The sequence below is a fragment of the Watersipora subatra genome, chromosome 8 (assembly GCF_963576615.1).
Source record: "Watersipora subatra chromosome 8, tzWatSuba1.1, whole genome shotgun sequence".
Taxonomy (NCBI): Eukaryota; Metazoa; Bryozoa; class Gymnolaemata; order Cheilostomatida; family Watersiporidae; genus Watersipora; species Watersipora subatra.
Window position 1 is genome coordinate 37,600,762 of NC_088715.1, and position 24,350 is coordinate 37,625,111.

General features: G+C 36.0%; 1 protein-coding gene and 1 long non-coding RNA gene across 2 annotated transcripts in view; both read left to right on the forward strand.

Moving 5' to 3' along the window:
• On the forward strand, nucleotides 1-2,563 carry LOC137401946 (uncharacterized). Its single transcript, XR_010979403.1, has 3 exons — nucleotides 1-664; nucleotides 1,558-1,610; nucleotides 1,918-2,563. It is a non-coding gene; the product is annotated as an uncharacterized lncRNA (long non-coding RNA).
• A 3,502-nt stretch (nucleotides 2,564-6,065) lies between these two features.
• LOC137402157 (cohesin subunit SA-1-like) overlaps nucleotides 6,066-24,350 on the forward strand; it is a 52,530-nt gene continuing 34,245 nt past the window's right edge. The window contains exons 1-7 of the mRNA XM_068088636.1: nucleotides 6,066-6,135; nucleotides 10,436-10,529; nucleotides 11,404-11,711; nucleotides 15,365-15,572; nucleotides 19,070-19,221; nucleotides 21,148-21,345; nucleotides 24,106-24,287. Coding sequence (XP_067944737.1) covers nucleotides 10,442-10,529; nucleotides 11,404-11,711; nucleotides 15,365-15,572; nucleotides 19,070-19,221; nucleotides 21,148-21,345; nucleotides 24,106-24,287 — 1,136 coding nt within the window. The 5' untranslated portion in view covers nucleotides 6,066-6,135; nucleotides 10,436-10,441. The remainder of the gene's footprint in view (nucleotides 6,136-10,435; nucleotides 10,530-11,403; nucleotides 11,712-15,364; nucleotides 15,573-19,069; nucleotides 19,222-21,147; nucleotides 21,346-24,105; nucleotides 24,288-24,350) is intronic.

A 24,350-nucleotide genomic window follows, 5' to 3' on the forward strand; every position in this document is an offset into this window, starting at 1 on the left:
ATAATTGATCTCTATCCTGAAACAAAACAATATAATTTACGCCACCAACCCACTCTACACCTCTCCTTTTATCTGTATTTATTTTATTTTTATTCTCAACATTTTGTGCCACGCAACGAATAAGAAACTTCTGCACCTCTCCAACACCGACACTTCACCACTCCAACACCTCACAGCCTCACAACACCTTTCTACCGCACGTCACCCCACCTGCACGCCCGTGAAAGGGTTTTACCAAATGTTAAATTTATACCAAAACCAAAAGATTATCACTAACAATAACACACAAAAAGAATTAGAGTTTCGTCAACTGCGCCATGTTGTATAAATCGATGTACTTACATGCACTGATGTGAAGATGAAGAAGAGCCTCCGTCTTTCATTACACTTCCTTATATCCTTCCCATACTGCCTTACACTAGTTAATCTACTAGCTTTACCCACTATCTTTATCCAGTTTTATACACTCACCGTAATTACCAAGACCATCTGTACTGCCTTGAGCTCAGACACCAATATAGCCTGAGCCTAACAAATCCCATAATACAACATCTGGAAGTTAGAGTATTTAAAAACTATACAATAGGAACCTGGTATAATCTTTCAACAAAATGAGTGATGAAGAGAGTCTAGCAGGCAAAGGAGAAAGCAATAAGAAGGAATGGTAAGCGAATAGTGTTGTAGATACTAGAAGTTTGTCTATCTCTGTAGGGCATCTCCAGTGGCGTGGTTAGCTTGTGTAGATAAAATTATTCATTTTTAGAAAAATAGAGGATAAAGTTTAATAAATGATGAGACATTAATGCTCCAATTAAAAATAAATTTTCTATTGCGTTAGTATTTATAGTATGCCATATGTTGTTGCATTTAGTAAAATATTGACAGCTGGTTTGTGTGAGCCGATGAATAGATCTTGAGATTGGATTTTACTGAAGGTGTGCAGTTCTTTCAGCTCTCGTCTGTGTTCAAGGGATTGCCAGTTGCTACTTATCACTTTAAAGGAAATATAATTAAGTCTACTAAAGCCATATATGTTCATAAAAACGCCTTATGATTGATTTTCTCTAATACTCTAATTAACTAAGTATTTTAGATCAGGGTACTATTTCTCTGACGCGTATTCATTATAGGCAATCTAATACCAAATAAGCAGTTCACTTAGCTAGAGAGGAAGCGTCTTTGAAGGTCAGAAGGGGTGGCGTTTAATTCCTGAACAGTACTATTTATAAGCCCAGTCAAGTCTAAAAATATAGCTTGATATGGTACATTTGTATGCTTAATATAACAATCAATCAGCTGATAGTGTTATTGTTTAAGGAAATGTTTGATTTATGTGGGAACTTCATTTATTATCATACCTCCTCAAGAAAGTGTGCAGCAAACTTGTAGACAAACAGTTTTATCCTAAAATTCTCTTCTATACTAGCTGAGCACATTTGTAAATGTTCAGAGACATTCTCAAACAGTTTGAGGGAGTAGTTTGATGTGAGGTAATAGAGAATTCAGCCTTCTGTTGAAGATATAATTTATAGTTGTCCGTTTTGAATTTGCTTTCAGGGGTTCATAGGCCAAAGGTCAGACGGGTTAGAGCCCACACTATCAATGAAAAGGTAGGACGTCTTTTATAAATCACAGTAAATAATCACAGCACCCTTTTGATGACATAAGCACAACCCTCGGTCAAGGTGGCACATTTCATAAAACACAACTGGAGAGTGAAAGGACTATCTATTTTGCAAGACTTTTCCTTACTACTTCTTTACTGTAAGAGGCTAGATTTCTGTTAATAAGTTTGCCTTTTTTCAGTTTTTTCCACTGTGTGCATGTCGTATAGCTCACAATGACATCCATTTGGAAACACCTGAATGAAGAGATTATTGATTGTGGTTCATAGATTTTATGCCTGGTTTGTTGTAGGTTTACTGTGTATCACCGGCCATACAACAAGCATCAGCTTGAGAATGACTATCATAGTATGGTTAATGACTATCATATCTATGGTTCAGCGCAGTACTTGCGACAAGCGATACTGCAAGAGATGCATAACTCTCGAGCCAACAGATATCATCACATTTTCACTAACAAATTAACTGATGATTATTTCTGTAGCCCCATATTGACAAGGACAGGTGCTTGCAATAGCTGTTTTCATTTCATTTGGCAGATTTCTTGTCGTTATTTCTGATCTTTCAAGCCTGTCTTCTTGTTGAAACAGATTACATATACTGTCTTATATACCCACCGATAATAAGTTTCTATTGTGTTCTATGTCTACTGTAAAGGGCGATGACATACTCTGTGTTGTGCCTGCACACCTGTTGTGAACAGGTATCAGATACCCTGTGTTGTAGACATAGTGTCTATTGTTACAAGTATTACTTTGCGCTACACATATAGCGTTACTTTGCATTGAATTTGGACAATGAACATATATCACATACTCTGTTTTGTTGTACGCCTACAGTAACTGTTATTAATGAGTATCACATAGTCTTTGGGCTGCAAAATCTTGCTTTTGTGTGTTGAAACAAAATTGTGAATAGTTATCATATACTTTGTATTGTTTTACGGCTACTACTGTTTAGTAATAAGTTACCAACTGCTGCAGTAAGTACAACATACATAGTAGTTTTGGGTTACAAAATAAAGGGAGCTCCTTTACTTTCAGAAACCTGTTAAACATTGTTTTGCACAGTACATGGGACCAGGCGCACATTTTTGGTTTATTTTTCAAACATACATTTCTAAAATTACAAGTCGTAACAAGAAATATAGTGGCAGCTATAAGAAAAACAACAATCAGTTAACACCATAAAACAATATAGTAACGGTGCATTTCACTTCAGCTCGCGTTTTTGCTGTGATAGTGTTTACATGTTTCTATAACAACTAGAATGACCAGCAGGTCAACTAAAGACTGTTGTAATAGGAAACGGAGCTTTTTCCATTACGAACTATATTTTCTATTCCTCCTTATCTCCTCTATTATTGGCAAATCGTAAATACTGACAAATGGCGCACCCATTGAACTTAAAACCCATGGAATGGCAATCACATGACTTTTACGTTGATGGTGATACGTGATGTATGCGCCATATTGGAGAGCTAATCGAATGCTAGTTCCGTTTGTAAACAAACAGTGAAAAATGACAGAAATGTACATGTTGAATAGTTATTTTCCAGCTGGGTGTTAATGAAAACTCTTCCTACACAACGTTTAGAGTGCCCTATTAAAAGAAAACCTATTTATAACATATGGAGAGGATATATCAAATGATGAGTAGATGTAAAATAGATTTTTGTTGACCATGTTATTCATACAAACTGTTGTATTACAGATTCATAAACCCAACAAATGATATATTCAGGCAAATAACAACTGTTCCATTATATTAAAATTTATATTACATATGCATAAATGCATATAAAAAAGTCAGCACATGAAGTATTTTGATAAAAACAACACAGGTATGCTGCCAAAACAGAAACTGTTTTCAAGATTTAAGTGATAATAGCTTAATTTATGAATGTATGATATGTACGTATAATACAGTATCTGTAAAAGATGGAATAAACTACTGCAACAACTAAATGGAAATTAAAAACAGTTGTAATAGAGGATAATCAAAATAATGCAAACAAGGAAATGCAGGAATTAGTGTAATCAGATGATTAAACTTATACATACACGTTACAGAAACTGTGTAAAAGGAGATTTGTATACCACTGAATATTGAGCCAAGGTGAATCAGAGTTTTCTAGAACTCATCCGGATTAGGAATAGCAGCACAACAATAGCTGCAGATGAATATTACAGTGATTACATTGTTACTGACCTTTATAAAGTACTACTACAACTACGACACATTTGAGCCGTTTTGGAAAGAGAATCCAAACTGCGGCGGCCTCGTGTGGCTGCGATTAACTGTTCGTTTTTGAGCTTTTAAAAGCTTGTAATCACATTCCCATATATTTCGCAGCTACAACACAACAGAGTAAGACATGGTGAATCTTATGATATCAAATAACTGTAATGTGATTTTTGTTGCAAGTCAACCTTTAATGGAAATTTCTTAATCAAGCATGACTCAAAAATGGATTGCATCCATGAGATTATTTTAATAGAAATGACAACAAACAAAATGTAGAAATACTGCAAAGATGTACTAACCAAGGCAATACTAACCATTGCCACAGATGCATTACTAGAGAAATTCACATCAACATCTTCTGCTAAGCTGCACATATTCATAAGCACATGCTGTGGCAGCTGTCACTGTTTTGCGTGCTGCTTGAGGTTTCTAAACTCTTTTTAGATATATCTACTTTAAGTTGAACAACCTTGCAGCACTGTGCTTGACAATATGGTTTTAAATTCAATCATTGAAAAGCATCATTCAACATTGAAAAATATTACCTTTAAATGACTTTAGTCGAATGTTTTAACCTGTTGTCAAAACATGGATCATTAAAATGTTTGTTGCAGATAAGTGCCCAAGGATCAGGCTTATTCACTCTTCTGCGGTTGCAATACCATTGTAAATAACGAGAGTTCTCAGTTGCTTTGTTTGGAAATCTAAAAATTAAAATGAAACTGTAGCAGTTAGTTAGCAACAGTAGTAATAACAATAGTATTATCACTCTTATCTCCTTACTGCTAGCTATATCCAGGTACAACAATAAATAATATTATAGACACTACAAACATTTCTTTCAAATCTAAATATTTAGAAATAACCTAATGGTTTGTAGTTTCAAAATATTAATATAAAAAAAATTCCAAATTTAAATAATAAAAAACTTTTGTTCTGAAGAAAGAAAATTTTACTCACTAGCTTATAAATTTATCTAATCACCGACAAAATACAGTCAAACTCTTGCACTCAGTAGTGATGTTATAGCTGAAAATCATGTTTTTGAAATAGCTGTATATTAGCGATGTTCCCACAAACATAAATGTCAAGAGATTAGTTGATAGGTAGGAAACTTAGCAGTTACAGTACATTCCTACAGCATATATTATCTCCCACTAACAGTTACAAGTATGTCTCAACAACCATTGCTTACACGCTGCATACGTGTACAATATTCTTATCATTTGATTGTGGAGTTGGGAATTATCTACTCAGTCCATAGCAACACTATAGTAGGAACACAACTCCTATTGAATCCATCAATTTATATAGAAGTAGCTTAGTAGTTATACTCATTTTGTCTAGCAACTAAGGAAGCAACATCAGTTAATTGTATACTAACAGTTGATTGATCAACATGTATATTGTATCATAATATCTTACGTCTAGACTGCTATTCTAACCCAGACATTAGAGGGTTGGTTGGAGGTGTACGTTCAGTAGCGTATATATATATATATATATATATATATATACGTATATATATTTATTGATATATGAGGCATCGTTACATGATCTATAGCATTGGATTAGCCTTGTTGTTGAACCGCAACCTGACCATCACTTGACTACCTCCCACTTATCGGCATCGACACTCACATAAACAGTGAATAGCGCTATTGCACCAACTAGCCAGAGTCCTCTGCACCTAATGACAAACACAACTGAAGTGAAGACTATCCATATATAAGGAGATTTGGACTCAAACTAATATTGAAGGTAGATGGCTCATTTAGAAAAAAATAAGCTACAACAGTGACACTGATCGACTCTCACTCACCCAGTGACTTGTGTAGTAGAACTAACTAGTGGCAGTACTAACTAGTAGTAGCACACTTAGAAGTAGTCGTAAACTTTAGCAATAGAACTAGTAGTAGAAGAAGTGACTCACTTGTGAAATGTCATGCCCGTTCCTTTGAAAGTCCATTCTTGGGGTTTTTGCAGATCATGGAATAGCAATATCTCTTGGAGGGTGGGGGAGAAAGAGAGCCAGGCTAGCGCACCGCTCTTCCATACAAAATTTTACGCATACGTAATTTTACAGCTGAAGACGACAATGAACACCAGCCCCACTAAAACCATTTACACCAATGAGCGCCAATTTAGCTCCGAGTTGGCGAAAGAACGGTTATATTTATTTTATTTCTATGTAGTATATTTAGTAATTTAATAGTCAAATTTTAACTATCGATAAAAGAAGAGCTACTGAATTCTGTCCTAGGTGAAGTATTTTGAAATAGCAATGACTTGACAGACTGCTAAGTCTGATTCATTAGATTATGGTGATTAGGACGAGTGCGGGTTTCTTATCATAAACTTACAATAAGCTTTATGATAATAGCTATATGTTTGATCATAATAATTAATATGATTATAAATACTGCTTGAAGTTTCCGTATTGCATGTGAAAAAACTGTTTATAGGAGTTGTTTCACCGGGTTCTCTGAGATATGCAGTGAGATTTGCTTCACCGATTTTGTCTTCATGTTGTTTTCTCTATCATAAGTTAATTGTGTCGAATAAGCTAGTCACAATGCAGCTACACATTTTTTTGTATACATAGCTTTGGAAATACTAACAACAAATCGTACAATGGAGCGTATATAACACAGGCGTTTTAAGTATCGCATCAGGCCTAACTGTGTCATGAATGGGAGAACTTATGTTACGCATAACTAATGCGAATCCACCCACAACATCGGTGTTGAATTTGCTTTGACATTTTAATCTTGTTTGACTATATTCAGTTTGTGCACTTTTGTTTAGTTTTTTTAGAATTGATTAGACTATTATTGGCGCATGTACTATTGAAGGTGCTAAGCTATTGTAAGCAATACTGCTATTTGCCAGTACAAATTACTTTTTTATTCTATAAGTCAAACAACTAAAGTATACAACTAACAGAATTCTAAAAAATAAAATTAATGACAAAAGGTTAAAACGGCCAATTAAAGTTACACCTGTACTCAAACAATCTTCCGTGTCTGCTTCCTCAGTCCCGAACAGCTGCGAGTTCAGCAGTTGAACGAGAACCATGGCTGTCCTTAGATATTTAGATACTTGAGAGTTGAGATAGCAAATTAGAAGGGGATCAGCTGATGATGGAGTAAGAGGCTCCATTGGTCGGGGGAGGGGAGGCTGCATAGGCAGGGTAAGGAGAGTCTCCACAGGTAGAGGAAGTCGTCAGAGGCAGAGAAATGCGCCTTGGGCCTAGCTTATATGTGTGCATAGAAATAGTGTAATTTTTCTTTGTATTGAATTCGTGAAGTATTTTATGCTCAAAACCTTATCAGAAGGAACTTGAATATTTATAATGATTTGTCCTGCTCGGGAAGAGTGCCCTGCTTCAAAGAAGAAATGAGGGTTCTTTATTAGTCAAAATTATTCATTATTAGTCTTTATTAGTTCTTTATTATGTAAAAACTCCTATTAGTTTGTATTAGAAAAAAACATCCGCATCAGGAAAATTTACAATTAACCAAAAATTACAAAAGAGTAAAAGAAAAAAGTTCACAATACCTGAAGCTCAGAAAGTTCACAATACCTGAAACACAGGAAGTTCACCATACCTGAAGCACAAGAAGTTCACAATAACTGAAGCCTAGGAAGTTTACAATACCTGAAGCACAGGAAGTTCATAATACCCGAGGCACAGGAAGTTCATAATACCTGAAGGACAGGATGTTCACCATACTTAAGCACAGAAGTTCACCATACCTGAAGCACAGGAAGTTCACAATACCTGAAGCACAGGAAGTTCACAATACCTGAAGCACAGGAAGTTCACAATACCTGAAGCACAGGAAATTCACAATATCTGAAGCACAGGAAGTTCACAATACCTGAAGCACAGGAAATTAAAATGTACTGAGTAAAATAAATGGAATAAAATAGAAGTTGCACCGTCAGTGGCTATATATGGAGCTCACTGTTTTATTGGATACAGAGACCTTTTATGTGGGATGTGTAAAACTATGAATCCATGAGCGGGTTAGGGCTAGTTCCTAATCCTATGATTCTTGCTGGGAATAACAATATTTTGCTGGTATTAATCAAAACCGAGCATTCAGCCCGCACGCTGCAAGAATACAAATTTGATTAAGCTAAACTATCGTAAAACCTCTAATTGAACGCCACCTCTTTTGAATGGATGTTTGCGAGCATTTTGAAACGAACTTTTACCCAATCAGATGGTAGATCTACGTCTGACTTACAATTCACCGCATTCATGTCTTGATCGCGTTCCATGAAAGAATGTCCACCCATTGGATAGCTTATTTTGATTCTGTTAAATCTTTTTTTTTCCATGCAGAAACCAGTGAAAATAGTAAATGAGAGTGTGATTTTTGTTCTGTCCAGCGTATCCATCACATAACAAATCTAACTCCACTTCTTCGGGACCTCCGTGACTTTCAATGGGGCCTTCTTCACTTTACACACAGTGATTAGCAAAGATGAATACGCGTCTTGTTTATTATTCGTAGTGTAAGTTTGATTAAAATCAGTAAAAAAATTTACTGCACACACAATTTCAAAGCATTCATACCGTTTGCATAAGCATGTTCTCCTGTTGTGTGACTAGAAACCTTTTGCTTTTTAGACTTTTCTTGTGCACTACCATCTTTTCTTTGTTTTCTAGGCTTTTCAGTTAATTGTTCATACTCAGCTCTATCTCCAGATGCCATCATTATTAATACTAGAAATTCCCCTGTCATACAGCCCACGGCCAAAGTGATATTGGAAAAAAGAAAGGGTACTGATGGTTGAAAAATGCAATATTAGCAGTCAAATAGGATAATTGCAATGGTAACTGTAATGTACTGGGTGTGGGTGTTATTATACACAACAAATAGCAATAATGAAAGGAAAAGATTATATGTTTATATCTCTACTTCTGCAAAAAGAGAAATGTAATATCAGACAATATTAGAAGTAAAATGCACTGATATAGATTTTTAGAAAATCTGTACTATGTAGCCATTGTTCTGTAGTCATCCAAACCTACAATTAATTATTGTAATAATCTCATTAGAACCGTTAGAAAAAATATCATCGTCATTTCCTTTCCTTATACTTCGTTGGACATCAGTTAGAATACGAAAGTACTCAAATGTGTCGGCAAATGAAAAAATTAAAATCGGCAAGAATGAAACGATTTCTGTACTTCTATGTTAATTACAGAAACCTTCGGCAATTGGACAATGCTATAGACTGGTGAAATGTGCACGTTATTTTTTCTTGCAATGCGCACGACTTAATGGTTCTATTCTCTGTCGCTCGGCGTTTCGTTTGTCTGTCTTAACTTTTATTAAACCAAGCTTTTCAAGCGTTTTGTGACGATTTTCGGCCAAATTAATCTGTCTATTTGTGTATAATCCGATCAGATGGGTAAGTTTTAAGAGACTGTCGACAATTTACAAAGACTTGGTAACATATTTAAATAGGCTTATATGTGTTTTGTATCGTTATTATACTTTAACGACTCTACAAAACGATGGTTAAATTTGTTGATGAGATTTCGAGACAAGAGTTTGCGACGTTGTTGATGAATACTTTTCGTGAGTTGTGTGCACATGCATTTATTATAAAAACTCAAACTTCGCTCCGCTTGTTCGCTCGTGAGAACATTTTAAAGAACAAGCAAAACGCTGTTCGATTGGTAGGCTGTGGGGCTTGGCCGATAAATTTAAACACGTTTTCCGTGGACAACACTGATTTTTCCAATTTTTTATTCACCATACAATTCTGCAGTGCCAAAACTACATGTAGGCAGCAATAACTCCAAACAAACCTAAATTGTGACAACTCTGGTTTTTCCATTGTGGTCTTCATATATTTCATATGGTCTTTCATATATTTCATGGTCTTCATATTTGTAACATTTGATCGATTATCATTATATAACTTATAATTTTGCAGATTTGTAGCATATTATTTAATAGCCTCCTTTTGATATCAAACTGTAACTATTAAACTATTAACTGTTAAACTGAATTTCGTTGCAAGTCAACCTTTAAAGTAAGATTTTAGCTGTAGTAACGCAACTTACTAATTTCTCCTTATAAATAAGTTAAATCTATTTAGAACTCTGGAAGCCTATTTAGGCACTTAGCTGAAGTTGGATAACATAATTTATACATACTTCATGTTTGGCTCAAGCTCTGCAAATGCTATGAATTATGGCTGTACATATAACTCTGTACCATTGAAACTGGTTAAAGTGATTGGAACATCATGAGATGAAGCTTGGTAAATTTTACATACAATTTTTTAGGTTCAGTGCAAGTTGTAACACATTTTAGTCATTATCCAGTATTGAATTTTAGTTGGTATGTAAGGTAGCTGTGTATGTTTGTTACCGCATCGGCTACAGATTTTTAGCCCAGTATTGAGCTGACACTACAACAATCTTTAGTCAAGGAAAAATACATGAAATTTGATACTTTTTCATAAACCTTCATGCTGCATGACATAACTATTTGCTGGAACCATCCAAGACTGCAGCTGTGTGGTTGTTACAGCCTAAAATGCCTAGCACAAGGAAGGCTAAGCTTGTTGCTAAGGAAACAATCGCCACGGCGCCAGATACGAGGAGGCGACCAAAAGATTCTCCTGGTTAGTAAAATATGCTGTCTAGTTTTTCATGTCTGTAGGATAATAAACAAGATGTCAAGAGATCATTAGTCACTTTATAAGAGCTGCTTCATTAACTACTCTCATCTTATTAAGCTGGATATCTACAATTTGTAGTACTTTATGAGGCCACCATGTTTTTTCCTCTGAATATAATTTGTTCATTATAAAAATAAAATGGGCTCTTGACTTTTTAACATCGATCAAGTTGTCACAATTTTGCGTACAATGACTTAAAGTTACCTTGTGATGCTCTATAGTTGTCAGTTTACAGTCAAGTTCAAACTTGTGATACTCGTGTACAAACTTTTGGACATGCAAAATGAAGTTTGAGAGTGTATTAGTTGTTTTGACACAAGAATTAGTTTCCTTCATTCAATTTCTAAAATTATTTGAGGCTTTTGTATAAAATTGTAAAAAAAGCTGACAGAACTCATAAATAAAATGTAAAAATAAGGAAGACGTATTGAAACTGTTGATTTAGACTATCCAGTATAAGATGACATATGTTACTTAGTCCATATAGTTCATCAGTCATCCTTGAACCTACTCATGGCCAAGCTTACATTAGTAGAGTATCAAAAACATCTTTCTAGTGGATTTTCACTCTACCATTTTAATTCTTCCATACATAAAAGTACGTAGTTATGTGATAAATTATTTCTGTTATTTTTTTCCTTTTCTTGGTGTACGTAGTTACTGAGTTTATGGTCTCTAAAATGAATTAACAAAATCTAGTTGGTTCTCAAAAGAATGATGGCTCCAACATTTGATGGCTTCCGCATGCGAAGCAACTGTTTGGAAAAACTATGTGATTTGTAACATGGACAGGCGGTCAGTTGTATGAGTTCTTTAGCGGGTGGACCAGCTGCTGAGGAAGATGAAGGTGAACTTATGCCCCCGCCTTCAAAACAGAGAAGGAAAGCCGTACCGAAGACCGTTGAGAAATCTCTCTATGAAACTGTACTTAATGGCAGAATGGACATGCAGGCAGTCGCCCAAGACTGGGTAGAAGTCTATAAGGCTGACAGAGATGCTGGTCTCCTGCAGATTTTCCAGTTTTTTATCGAGGCTTCCGGTTGTAAAGGTGAAATTGATGAGGAGATGCAGGCCAATCTCGAATTTGCTGAAATCATCAGGAAAATGACGGAGGAATTTGATGAGGTTTGCACTTTCATTCTGTCATTTAACGATGAACTGACACAGTTTTAGTAGATTTTACCAAAAATATAGATATTTTTCTATCAATTTTACATGTAGTAGAGCAGGAGGTCATCAAAAAGCTGTCAAAAAAGTGATTTATTCCTTTTGATGTTTTTAGTGTTAGAGATGATCCGACTGCCAGGATGTTTGAAGATTAAGATCAACATGACTTCATCATGATTAGAACGTTGCAATTGTTGCTGGCGTTCAAGCTGCAGCATTACCCATCTCTATTCTAGCGGTCCTTTTGCAACTTTTGACATCATAATTAGACTTTCACTTGATAGGTTTGAACCATGATGAAATTTTGTTTGTTTCAATTGTGAAATAGCAGGGAAATCTGACCCAAACATTAACAGCAATCTGACCACCCCAAACATTAAAAGCAATCAGACCACCCCAAACATTAAAACCAATCAGACCACCCCAAACATTAAAAACAATCAGACCACCCCAAACATTAAAAGCAATCAGACCACCCCAAACATTAAAAGCAATCAGACCACCCCAAACATTAAAAGCAATCAGACCACCCCAAACATTAAAAGCAATCAGACCACCCCAAACATTAACAGCAATCAGACCACCCTAAACATTAAAAGCAATCAGACCACCCCAAACATTAAAACCAATCAGACCACCCCAAACATTAAAAACAATCAGACCACCCCAAACATTAAAAGCAATCAGACCACCCCAAACATTAAAAGCAATCAGACCACCCCAAACATTAAAAGCAATCAGACCACCCCAAACATTAAAAGCAATCAGACCACCCCAAACATTAAATAGCAATCAGACCACCCCAAACATTAACAGCAATCAGACCCAAACATTAAAAGCAATCAGACCACCCCAAACATTAACAGCAATCAGACCACCCCAAACATTAAATAGCAATCAGACCACCCCAAACATTAAAAGCAATCAGACCACCCCAAACATTAACAGCAATCAGACCACCCTAAACATTAAAAGCAATCAGACCACCCCAAACATTAAAAGCAATCAGACCACCCCAAACATTAAAAGCAATCAGACCACCCCAAACATTAAATAGCAATCAGACCACCCCAAACATTAACAGCAATCAGACCCAAACATTAAAAGCAATCAGACCACCCCAAACATTAAATAGCAATCAGACCACCCCAAACATTAACAGCAATCAGACCCAAACATTAAAAGCAATCAGACCACCCCAAACATTAAATAGCAATCAGACCACCCCAAACATTAAAACCAATCAGACCACCCCAAACATTAAAAACAATCAGACCACCCCAAACATTAAAAGCAATCAGACCACCCCAAACATTAAAAGCAATCAGACCACCCCAAACATTAAAACCAATCAGACCACCCCAAACATTAAAAACAATCAGACCACCCCAAACATTAAAAGCAATCAGACCACCCCAAACATTAAAAGCAATCAGACCACCCCAAACATTAAAAGCAATCAGACCACCCCAAACATTAAAAGCAATCAGACCACCCCAAACATTAACAGCAATCAGACCACCCCAAACATTAACAGCAATCAGACCACCCTAAACATTAAAAGCAATCAGACCACCCCAAACATTAAAAGCAATCAGACCACCCCAAACATTAAAACCAATCAGACCACCCCAAACATTAAAAACAATCAGACCACCCCAAACATTAAAAGCAATCAGACCACCCCAAACATTAAAAGCAATCAGACCACCCCAAACATTAAAAGCAATCAGACCACCCCAAACATTAAAAGCAATCAGACCACCCCAAACATTAACAGCAATCAGACCACCCTAAACATTAAAAGCAATCAGACCACCCCAAACATTAAAACCAATCAGACCACCCCAAACATTAAAAACAATCAGACCACCCCAAACATTAAAAGCAATCAGACCACCCCAAACATTAAAAGCAATCAGACCACCCCAAACATTAAAAGCAATCAGACCACCCCAAACATTAAAAGCAATCAGACCACCCCAAACATTAAATAGCAATCAGACCACCCCAAACATTAACAGCAATCAGACCCAAACATTAAAAGCAATCAGACCACCCCAAACATTAACAGCAATCAGACCACCCCAAACATTAAATAGCAATCAGACCACCCCAAACATTAAAAGCAATCAGACCACCCCAAACATTAACAGCAATCAGACCACCCTAAACATTAAAAGCAATCAGACCACCCCAAACATTAAAAGCAATCAGACCACCCCAAACATTAAAAGCAATCAGACCACCCCAAACATTAAATAGCAATCAGACCACCCCAAACATTAACAGCAATCAGACCCAAACATTAAAAGCAATCAGACCACCCCAAACATTAAATAGCAATCAGACCACCCCAAACATTAACAGCAATCAGACCCAAACATTAAAAGCAATCAGACCACCCCAAACATTAAATAGCAATCAGACCACCCCAAACATTAAAACCAATCAGACCACCCCAAACATTAAAAACAATCAGACCACCCCAAACATTAAAAGCAATCAGACCACCCCAAACATTAAAAGCAATCAGACCACCCCAAACATTAAAACCAATCAGACCACCCCAAACATTAAAAACAATCAGACCACCCCAAACATTAAAAGCAATCAGACCACCCCAAACATTAAAAGCAATCAGACCACCCCAAACATTAAAAGCAATCAGACCACCCCAAACATTAAAAGCAATCAGACCACCCCAAACATTAACAGCAATCAGACCACCCCAAACATTAACAGCAATCAGACCACCCTAAACATTAAAAGCAATCAGACCACCCCAAACATTAAAAGCAATCAGACCACCCCAAACATTAAAAGCAATCAGACCACCCCAAACATTAAAACCAATCAGACCACCCCAAACATTAAAAACAATCAGACCACCCCAAACATTAAAAGCAATCAGACCACCCCAAACATTAAAAGCAATCAGACCACCCCAAACATTAAAAGCAATCAGACCACCCCAAACATTAAAAGCAATCAGACCCCAAACATTAAAAGCAATCAGACCCCAAACATTAAAAGCAATCAGACCACCCCAAACATTAAAAGCAATCAGACCCCAAACATTAAAAGCAATCAGACCCCAAACATTAAAAGCAATCAGACCACCCCAAACATTAAAAGCAATCAGACCCCAAACATTAAAAGCAATCAGACCACCCCAAACATTAAAAGCAATCAGACCACCCCAAACATTAAAAGCAATCAGACCACCCCAAACATTAAAAGCAATCAGACCACCCCAAACATTAAAACCAATCAGACCACCCCAAACATTAAAAGCAATCAGACCACCCCAAACATTAAAAGCAATCAGACCACCCCAAACATTAAAAGCAATCAGACCACCCCAAACATTAACAGCAATCAGACCACCCCAAACATTAAAAGCAATCAGACCCCAAACATTAAAAGCAATCAGACCCCAAACATTAAAAGCAATCAGACCCCAAACATTAAAAGCAATCAGACCCCAAACATTAAAAGCAATCACAAATGATAGAGAAATACCAATAATTTCTGATGAAATCTACTAGAATTTGGTGTTTATCTTTAACTCAGCCTTCTTTCTTACTGTGGTTTGTTTGCTTCTGTAGGACTCGGCTGACTACCCGCTGATAATTGCCACAGACAGACATTTCAAGAAGTTAAGGGCTAACCTCACAGATTTCATGCAGCATGTAGTGAAGCAGTGCCAGAACAGCTTTATCTATGATGGTTATCTCATAGACAACGTCTCCAGCTTCCTCACAGGCCTGACTGATTCACAAGTCAGAGCTTTCAGACATACCAGTACCCTTCTGAGTTAGTATAACTTACATATCAGCATCCTTCTGAGTCAGTATAACTTACATATCAGCACCCTTCTGAGTTGGTATATTATGTAACATTCAGAATATAGCAGAATTTTATATTTTTTTTAACAAACTAAAGGATCTGTAGGAACTTAAAAAGAAATGGTAATAGTTATGGTCTATAATGTAATTATATCTACAGTAAATTGTGCCTCATGTTTTGATTTATTTATCTACGAACTTAAGCATTACATCATTTTTACGTGTCTCTCAAGATAAACTAACCATATAGTAACCATATAGTATAAATATAGTAACCATCGAGTAACCATATAGTAACCAAAGTGTAACCATAGAGTAACCATATATTAACCATAGAGTAACCATATAATAACCATAGACTAACCATAGACTAACCATAAAGTAACCATATAGTAACCATGGACTAACCATAGACTAACCATAGAGTAACAATATAGTAGCCATAGAGTAACCATATAGTAGCCATATAGTAACCATAGAGTAGCCATATAGTAACCATATAATAACCATATAGTAACCATAGAGTAACCATATAGTAACCATAGACTAACCATAGACTAACCATAAAGTAACCATAGAGTAACCATATAGTAACCATAGAGTAACCATGGACTAACCATAGACTAACCATAGAGTAACAATATAGTAGCCATAAAGTAACCATATAGTAGCCATATAGTAACCATATAGTAACCATAGAGTAACCATAGAGTAGCCATATAGTAACCATAGAGTATCCATAGAGTAACCATAGAGTAACCATAGAGTAACCATATAGTAACCAAAGTGTAACCGTAGAGTAACCATAGACTAACCATAGAGTAACAATATAGCAGCCATAGAGTAACCAAATAGTAGCCAATATAGTAACCATAGAGTAACCATATAGTAACGATAGACTAACCATATAGTAACTATAGATTTACCATAGAGTAGCTATATAGTAACCAAAGAGTAACCATAGAGTAACCATAGAGTAACCATATAGTAACCATAGAGTAGCCATATAGTATCATTTATAATAGTAGCCATAGAGTAACCATGTGGTGACCATATAGTAACCATATAGTAACAATAGAGTAACCATAGAGTAACCATGTAGTAACCATTTACTAACCATGTAGTAACCATATAGTAACCATAGACTAACCATTGACTAACCATATAGTAACCATAGAGTAACCATATAGTAACCATAGAGTAACCATGGACTAACCATAGAGTAACAATATAGTAGCCATAGACTAACCATTGACTAACCATATAGTAACCATATAGTAACCATATACCCTACAGGATGAATTAATTCGTGGAGTTATATTTCGCGAAAATTGCCATTTCACGCATATTCGCGGATTAATTTATTCGCGGCTGAAAACTGTCACTATATGAAGAGTTAACTCTATTACGTCTACCAATAGAGTTAATCCTAGGCATGCGCGCATTGCGTGTTTCGTTTTCTATTTAGCTTACAACTACGAGTCGATCGTGGTAAGCTATATTTTTTTGCTGCGTTCAGAGGTTTTTACGAATATTCATAGATTTGGAGGCCTTTCATGAACCAACAATTTGTGGTAAGTAATGAGTTTTTCAAAACTATTTACTAAATTAGTTGAAGTTTACTTTGGTTCTTCGGTATAATGCAATATTTATTTTTTCCATCCTTACTGCTTCATTATTTGTTTTAGTGTGAGAGAGAGATTTTTCATTATATACGCAAGCACAATGACTGCAAGGGTGGTATATGTCATTCTTAAAAGATCACCAATTATTCAGGGATGTCTGGAAATTGAGGTTGAAGTGATCGCAGCGACTTACGAGGAGAATATATCTGTTTAAAAAAAGGACCAAAAACGCCTTTACGAGCACAAATCTTTGGCCAACCCGCAGAACTTTGCAATAGTAAGCCACGATGAGAGTTCTGATGATAACTTCCTTACCAGCCATGTAGTAGCGAAAGAATCGCCTTTAACATCTACCCAAGACAGTGACAGCGATATAGAGCTGCTATTACCAAAATAACTAGTCAGAGAGCACCATTACACGCTAGTATTCACTTATCAAGAGTATCAGTTTAATTTTATTGCTCTAGACAAGTGCCATATAAACTAAACTGTTTATATTTACTCCATTCATCGTTCGTAAAATTGTATTTGTATTTGAAACATTTTATTTGTACACTCAAGTTTGTAATAAATTATAACATATCTATACATGAAATAAAATATATAATTTAATCATGTTTGCTGCAGCGATATCAAGGAGTTGTTGTCGATGAAGATTGACAACAAGATTGACAACTAAGATTGATTCTCTAGGTCGACTGGTTGCTTCTCTGCCAATATTCCTGCCTTGCTGAATATTACTACTTGTCTCTAGTTTTCGTAATCGGAGTAGGTTGTTTCATTCTCAATCTGCAGTAAACACAAAAAGAAATATTAATAAGTGTTAAGGAAGTACAAAAACCATAGCTGAAGTATTTAATGAAAGCGATCAGTTTTTAAACAAAAGAATTAACTAATGCAGTTAATTATGGAAAAACGTAGCTGCACTGCAAAGCAAACATTTTATATACCATAATGTCCAGATCAGAATCATGGTCAGCCTCAACTTCGGTATTAGAGATTGATGGAGTTGATTTCAATGTAAAAAGACTAGGAGAGATTTTTTGCGATGACGAAGCCATGCCGAATAACTTGTGAAAACCCTGAATAATTTTATAAAGTTTGATGCAATGGCAATAAAACTCGAGCCCGGCGATGATTTTAAAGAAGTTTTGGAACTCGTCTACGTTTAGTACTTCTGCCTAGTGGCTATTTTTGCGATGACGCCATTCTGCATATCTTGTGACAACCTTAAATACTTTTGTGATGCGTTGGCAATGGTGTTCGCTCAAAGCCCAGGCAATGATTTTAAAAATGTTTTGAAACTCAACTACGTTTAGTGTTTATGTTAAAAACTAGCCTAGCAGCTAGTATTTAATTTGATGTAGTGGTTATTCTTCCTTGTGATTAAAAATAGAACTAATCATTCACGGAATTTAATAATTTGCGGAATTGACTTGGCGAAATCGCGAATTTTTATAACCAACGAATATTTTCATCTTGTAGGGTAGTAACCATAGAGTAACCATATAGTAACCATGGACTAACCATATGGTAACTATAGTTACATATAACTTAAGCGCTTACATTTAGTTTTTACATATTTTATATATATATATATATTGCATTTATTATAGTTTTATATGTAATGTGTTGAGGGTGTTATGCTGTTTTTTTAGAACGATTCGGACAAAATTAAATTATTTTTTAAGAATTTCGACATTTCTTACATTTCGACCGTTTCAACATATGAAACTAGTATATGAGCTGATTAATCTAGCGTGACATAGTCTATCTGTGAGTGCAAGCGGAGCGGCAGATATACAGTAATCAAGTATACAGTAGAATGGTCATGTTACAGCTATGAAGCTGATGACAGCCATAGTAGATATAGCAGTTACGGTGGAGAAGGCAAGAGAGAATGCTAGGAGACAGTATGAGAGTGAAAGGCACAAACATCAGAGTAAAAAAGCCAGCGAGAGACTTTCTGCCCTCCAACACAAAAAGCAGGAGGTATGCCGAAGCTCTTTGATAACAACATTTATAGAAGTACCGGAACGTGCCGCTACACTATACTTAGTTGTTACAGTAAATCCATTTCATTTTAGATTAGAGTTAAGTTTTTTGTTCTGCACTCAAATTTAGCTACAAAACAAAAACAAGCCTTTACCTACGGTAAAAGTTTAAGGTTGCGGCTGTAATTGTCTCAATGGTCTGACCTGCAGCGGTTTAATATTTCTAATACAGTAACATGTTGAGATACGAGTTGCCTCACATATGAGACATTCGAGATCCGAGTTGCCTCACATATGAGACATTTGAGATACGAGTTGCCTCACATATGAGACATTTGAGATACAAGTGCATTTCCACGCAAATTTTTGCCTTGAGATATGAGACAAATGTGGGATGTGGGCATATGAGAGAGTTGTTGATGCAGCCGTTAGGTGGCTGAGTATGCGACAGGCTGCTTATGACAAAAGCATCATTCAGCCTTTTTCGTTTCATCTAAAGGATTTAAAAGGGTTGACTAAAAGTGCAGGTGAAAGGTGCCAAACCATGAGAAGAAAAAATGAAAACCAAATCAGAATTAAGCTTAGTGTTGGATTAAAACCTATTTTTAAGTGTGTGTTTAGTAAGCTAAATTCATTCATATTAAATTCAGTGTTTATGTTGTGTTACATAATGTCACTGAACTGCGGCGTACCGAACGTGTTGCTACAAGTCTTCAGAGGTTTCAAGCAGATTAATTGGTATTTAGTTATTTTATATAGGAAAGTTTGATGTGAGCTTCGAGTGACTTGGCATACGAGCTCGATCATACGAGTTGGCATACGAGCTGAGTTCCCTGAGCATACGATCCCTGAGTTCATTAAGCTCATATCTTAAAGGTTGACTTGCAACAAAATTCACATTACAGTTATTTGGTATCAAAAGATTCACCATGTCTTACTCTGTTGTGTTGTAAATGCCAAATATGTGGAACGAAGATAACGATAACGAAGAGCCGCCGTAGATTGGAATCTCTTTATTTCTTTGACGTAGCCATGAAATTTATTTATTGTCTTGTCACGTGATGTTCTCACGTGAATTGAAAGGCCAATAAAAAGCTCAATATAAAACTTATCGTAGTACTAGTTTATGACAAACACTTCGGGTTTCACCGAAGACCCCATATCAAATATAGATGCTCGCTACTTTGTAAACAGTTTTGTTTCGGTTATGTCAAATTGGCAAGTCGTAATCTGATCATGTGACCCAATACTTGACAAATAATTTCTGCAGCACTTTTCGGTTATCACAAGTGACCAACAGTCCCGTCATGATTATCAGACAATGATATGTACTCCTTGAAGCAAAGGCTAAAAAATTAAACGAATTTTTAAGGTAATTTATAAGATATCACTGCTAAAAGCGACAGCATTACAATGACGATAACATAGATGTGTAAGAACAATAGACATAGTTTTATTGAATGCGTGAAGTATATAATAAGGTAATAAATGACTAATGATGACGAATAAGGTTGCGTAAAAGTGTAAACAGAAACCATCTCCCACAGCTACGTCACATTTGAGCCGTTTTGGAAAGAGAATCTAAACTACGGCGGTCTCGTGTGGCTGCGATTAACTGTTCGTTTTTTAGCTTTTAAGAGCTTGTAATCATATTTCCACATATTTTGCACCTACCACACAACAGAGTAAGACATGGTTAATCTTTTCATATCAAATAACTGTAATGTGAATTTTGTTGCAAGTCAACCATTAAAGTTTGACTATAGGACTAGCCGGACTGTCTATTATCGGTTTATTCCAGTGCATCTAATCTTGAATTAGTGGCTCAAAGTTTTGAACAATTCTCAGAATGTTCTAGAAACCTACAGAACCACAATACCTTTTATGTGTGCATTCGCTAACACAAGCTGTTTCGCCTCTACAGCTGGATCAGAACCACACGGAGCTGCTGAATATGCTCATCTTTATATTCCGTGGTGTCTTCGTCTTCCGCTACAGAGACGTTGTTCCTGACATCAGAAGCATCTCTATTCACGAGCTCGGTCTCTGGATCGTAAAACTTCCATCACTCTACCTTGAAGACAGCTATCTGAAATATCTTGGCTGGACGCTTTATGATAGGGTGAGCATTGCCAGGTTACACCAATGTTTTGGCCTGTTACACAACGCAACATTGGCATAGCCTAGTTGGCTCGACTTGGCCTAGTAATATCGCTGAACAGTTTGGGAACAAACAGAAATTTTTTTGCGATTTTCTGTTTTTCAACATAGGGCTATTTTCTCAGTCATAGAGTAATACAGCAGACGCACCTACATCGCAAATAATCCATTCTGAGAAAGTTTACGTTATATTTTTAACTTTTAAATTTTACATTATGCGAAGTGTAAAATACATGTAAATAGCCTAATCCGCTCCAGGATTTTTCAAAACCCATGCCTTTGGCCGTTCAAAATTAAAAAGAAACTTTCTAAATCATTGACTGTACTATAACTTTAGTGTTATTAGTTTGTATCGAAAACTTATCCGTTTTCTTTTCGCTTTCACTTGATTTAGGGCTTATGATTACGGTAATTTTACATTCAGTTAGCATGAAACCTCTAATTAAACGATATGGCGTTCAATTATTCGACCCTTTTTCTATAGTGGCATTCATTAAAGGTGACATTCAAATAGAGGCTGGTGTTGTATACTTGTATTTTTCAAATGGCTCGTCAGAATTTTATGAAGAAAAATTTAGCCCGTTTACAGGCAAAGCGAATTTCACCTATATTTTGTTTTTTTTTCGGTGGAGTGACATTAACCCAATTGGATGCAATAAATCAGCTAGCTTACCTCCAATTTGTCAAAGATCTGTTAATGAATATGCATTGGAAGAGAAATATCGCTATCTATTCTGCAAGTTTATAAGTTACATAGCAAATGCTGCAAAAATATGTTCATGAACAAGTTACATAAACAATTGTTTTAAACATTTACTGTTTTAAAACAAAAATATTTGCATTGTTTGCTTGACCAGTTGCATTCTGATCGTTGCTTTCGATAGAACGAACATCTTCTGGTTGATAAAAACTTTTTTCAATGTCATATGACCACAACTCTTCTGCACTGATGAACTGGGCAATATTGGCGTTGAAACAAATTTTTAGCAGAGCAGAGCTTTTACGTGTTGCATTTGTGCAAAATGTTTTGCTCGCTAAGCACAACTTTTAGCCTACAACTAGTCGTTCATCTACCAGCGTAAATGTAAACAGGTATTTGTATAAATGCACCTCGAAGTATCAAGGCCGTGTTAAACAAGGAACTGCTATTAGCCTCATACAGTTATTAATTATTTCTATGGTGTTGCTTTCAAAGTTTTAATGAGAAAAAAAACTTCGGAGTTAGACAATGAAAGAATTAATTGTTATTGATGTAAGCGATTCATTATTAATTCGATTTTGTGGACACTTTTCTACTGATCAATTGATATTATGGGTTGGTAAAGATCAAAGATTGTCAAAGTGGCGGTCAAATAGAGGGTGGAACTCTATTTTACATCGTGATCAAATAGAGGTGGCGTTCAATTAGAGGTTTTGCGGGAAATGGATCGCACATTTTCAATATCAATTTAAATCGATTTTATCTTTTTTCCTAGCTAGCGAGGAAACAGGTCCTAAAATATTTCTTAACAGAAGCATCGCAACACGTGGGCACAATGCTAAAACATTAGCTATAGCCGGACTATCACAAAACTGACGAATACACACACAAACTTTGAGAAATATATATATAGATTTAAGTAAATGCAACGCAATGCTTCTTCGTCTTTTTTCATCAAAGCAAATTTTTTCCACCCCACTGTATCAACAATAATTTATCTCGAACTTAAAATTTGGCGATTTGTGTACTGATTTTATATGCGTTATCAAAAGATATACCTCGCTGAACTCGCCATGGCGAGTTATCTGTATTTATTTTCCAGTATATCCTGTATCCGTTATAATAAAAATGATTCGCAAACGGATAAATGATAAAATCTTTGTTAAAAGTTTGAAGTTTACTAAAATGCATACTAAAACTTCCTTCAAGTATGTGTTTAGTAAACTAAATTCATTCAAGTTAGATTCAGCGTTTACGTTACACGTCTGTCTCGAAGGTAAGAACTCTCTATGTAGTATATTGTAATGTTATAGTATCTTGGAGATCATAGCCACAAAATGCACTAAAGTCATCGTCGTTACCTATAGTAACTAAGGTTAATATAGTATTTTGGTACTATTTTTAATGATGATGATTTTTACCTGGAGGTGATTGCATTAGATAATGACTATGGGTTTCTATACCACTCTATATACGTCCATGCTCCGTACCTGAGTGCGACATAGAAGAGTTTAGACAATCGTGTAAACATCCTTTTACATAAAGCTTCACTTTTATGTGCAGCCTCCCTTCCGGTGGCGTTCAGAAAATTTACATACACTTGCATTGAGCTGGATTTCTTTTTACATTCGTTGAAGCTTAAAACTAGCGCTAAAAATATAAGCTACTACGTCATTGTCTAAACTCTCATAATCGTCAACTCGGCTCCGTACTGTTGTTTATGAAGCCACATTTTGGAGTTGCGCACTCATGGCTTTGTCAATGTATCTAATCGTCAGGAAGCTGTCTCTGACTTTCAACAACCTTTTAGGCCATCAATAAGTGATTTTGAAATCAGACTACTTTCTCTACCTGTCACAGCTTGTCACGTTGTCAATTATCAGCTGTGTGGTACTTGTTGTGGTCTGTGAATTAGCTTGAATCGTGTAGAGGTATAGTAAATCTAGCGTGTCTTTTATATGCAACCATAAATTCATTGCTTAGTTGCCTCATGTGCAGCACGCGAGCTGATTCATTTTTTAGGTGTCGGAAGTGAGGCTGACATGTGTCAAGGCTATCATGAGCCTTTATGAGCTAGAAGAAGGTTATGAGGCAAAACTAGAGTTGTTCACTCACCGCTTCAAGGACCGGATAGTGGAGATGACTCTCGATAAGGACTACGAAGTGGCCATCGCTGCAGTACGGCTGATTCTCGTCATTACAAAGTGTGTTTCTTTTTATTCTCAAACTTTTTCATTATTTCTGAGATCTTTCACAGTACTTGAAAC